The sequence below is a fragment of the Labrus mixtus genome, chromosome 23 (assembly GCF_963584025.1).
Source record: "Labrus mixtus chromosome 23, fLabMix1.1, whole genome shotgun sequence".
Taxonomy (NCBI): domain Eukaryota; kingdom Metazoa; phylum Chordata; class Actinopteri; order Labriformes; family Labridae; genus Labrus; species Labrus mixtus.
In genome coordinates this window covers 20,058,146-20,060,088 of record NC_083634.1, presented here as the reverse complement: position 1 = coordinate 20,060,088, position 1,943 = coordinate 20,058,146, and the positions used below count along the sequence as shown (strand labels likewise).

General features: G+C 42.1%; 1 protein-coding gene across 1 annotated transcript in view; it reads right to left on the bottom strand.

Moving 5' to 3' along the window:
- otud4 (OTU deubiquitinase 4) overlaps window positions 1-1,527 on the bottom strand; it is a 15,203-nt gene extending 13,676 nt beyond the window's left edge. Inside the window, exons 1-2 of the mRNA XM_061031658.1 lie at window positions 1,102-1,527; window positions 733-816 (exon numbers count right to left, since the gene is read on the bottom strand). Coding sequence (XP_060887641.1) covers window positions 733-816; window positions 1,102-1,233 — 216 coding nt within the window. The 5' untranslated portion in view covers window positions 1,234-1,527. The remainder of the gene's footprint in view (window positions 1-732; window positions 817-1,101) is intronic.
- Between the last annotated feature and the right edge of the window lie 416 nt (window positions 1,528-1,943).

Sequence of the window (1,943 nt, the reverse complement as noted above, 5' to 3'; positions counted from 1 at the left end):
ATGACGGTCTCCATATTATTGATGATGATGATGGTAATGACGATGGTTTTTGTTTGATAACGACGACTTATAAGATGGTTTCTATACTGATTAGAGCTCTCAAGAACTGCCCTCAATGTTGTGCTTTGCCTCTGGTCACTTCCTGTCAGCACCTGTGTGTCCAATCAGACTCAAAGCTGATCGTTTGCTCTTACTGACATTGTTCCCTTTTTTCTAGATCCTTGCTTGTGTTGTTCTTACTCTCTGATGTACGTCACTTTGGATAAAAGCGTCTGCTCAGTGAATTGTAGAATTTGAGATGAAAAGAGTCACATTTACACCGAACTGCATTCTGGGATATGTAGGAGGATGGCCCTGCTGTAAAGCGAGGAGCGGCTCGATTATTTATATAAAACTTTCACTTTCAGTTCTTGTCGTTCAACCTGAGTGACACACGGCTCGGGTACAATCACTTCTATCTGAACCACTTCTCTTGCCCGCTTCCATCGCTGCAACACCTGTTGACCTGATAACTGCTCTCATATCTGACAAACCGAGGGGCGTCCAAAACAGCCGTGTGGGGGGGTCGCCTTAAAAGCGCCTACCTTCTCTGGTCCAAACAAATCCAGAGCATTCAGGAGCAGAATCTAAAGTTAGAAGGAGGACATACTGGCTGCTGCATTGTTCATGATTATTAGACGTTATGACGTCACTCAGACGTTTAGAGGTGTGGCCTGTTTGTTTTGTACTTACAGCCTCGTAGGTCGATCTGTTCTGCTTCAGGAAGTCAACACATTTGGCTCTGACTTCAGCGTGAAGGCTTTGACAGTGCAGCACCTGAACAACAACAACAACAACAACAACAACATGAAGTTATTAAAACATAACATCTGTGTAACTTAAACTCCATGTTTTCTCTTTAACCTGCAGAATCCGCTTTAAAAAGTTTATAATTTAACAGTTTCACGGTGTAAAGTTTACAAAAATGAGGAATAAGTTATGAAACTACTTTTTAAAAACTTGTTAGTGGAGTTAACTTTAATTCGGCTCTCATTAAACACACCTAGCTCAGCTGGTTAGCTCTGTTAGCTCACACTTTGAACAGGTGTGTTTTAACTTCACCTGCTCGGCGACAGCTCGAAACAAGCACGAGCCGTCTTTGGCGATCTTCTTCCGATGAAGGCCGAGTGATTTCAGGTAGTCGTCCATTTGTTTCTCGGCCCCCCTCTCCTCGCTGGTCGTCACGCCGTCCATGCTAGCGACGGGCTAGCCGCTGGAGCTAGCCGCTGAAGCTAGCCGCTGGAGCTAGCCGCTGGAGCTAGCAGGTAAACTGCGTGTTTGCCGGTTGAATGTGTCACTCCTCCTCCTCCTCCAAGTTTTCAATATCGACACAGAAACGTCTGAAGTGTTGACATCGATGATCACACGACAGTCCAAGACAACAATGGCGGCTTCTAGTTTCGTTTTCCAGGAAGCCGTGTTGACTGTCAGAAAGTGAAAGTACAACTTTAGCTACCAGTTAGCACACAGGCTAACATGTACACGCCCCCTCCTCCTTCTTCTTCTTCTTATTGTTTAACGGCTGCTGGCAGTTTGCTTTTAAGGTGCAACACCGCCAGTAGTGAAGTGGTGCCTGAAAAAGAGGGTAAACTTTTAATTTCCCCCTAAAATGTTTTTTTAAAGTGAGAGGATAATCAGCTTAGTCCTGGAGTGACATGTTTTTATTTTAATTTAATTTAATTTAATTTAATTTAATTAATTAATTTATTTATTTTTTATTAGCACACATATAAGAATACATCAAAATAGGATTAACAAAAACATAAAAGGTGTGTCAGGAGAGGTCAAGAAGCCAACAGGCCTCACCTCTTAAGAGACAAATAAATCAACTAAACAAATCCAATTACACAATTTCAAAACAAAATTAAATATAAACACATATACAGTAACCTACACGTATTCAC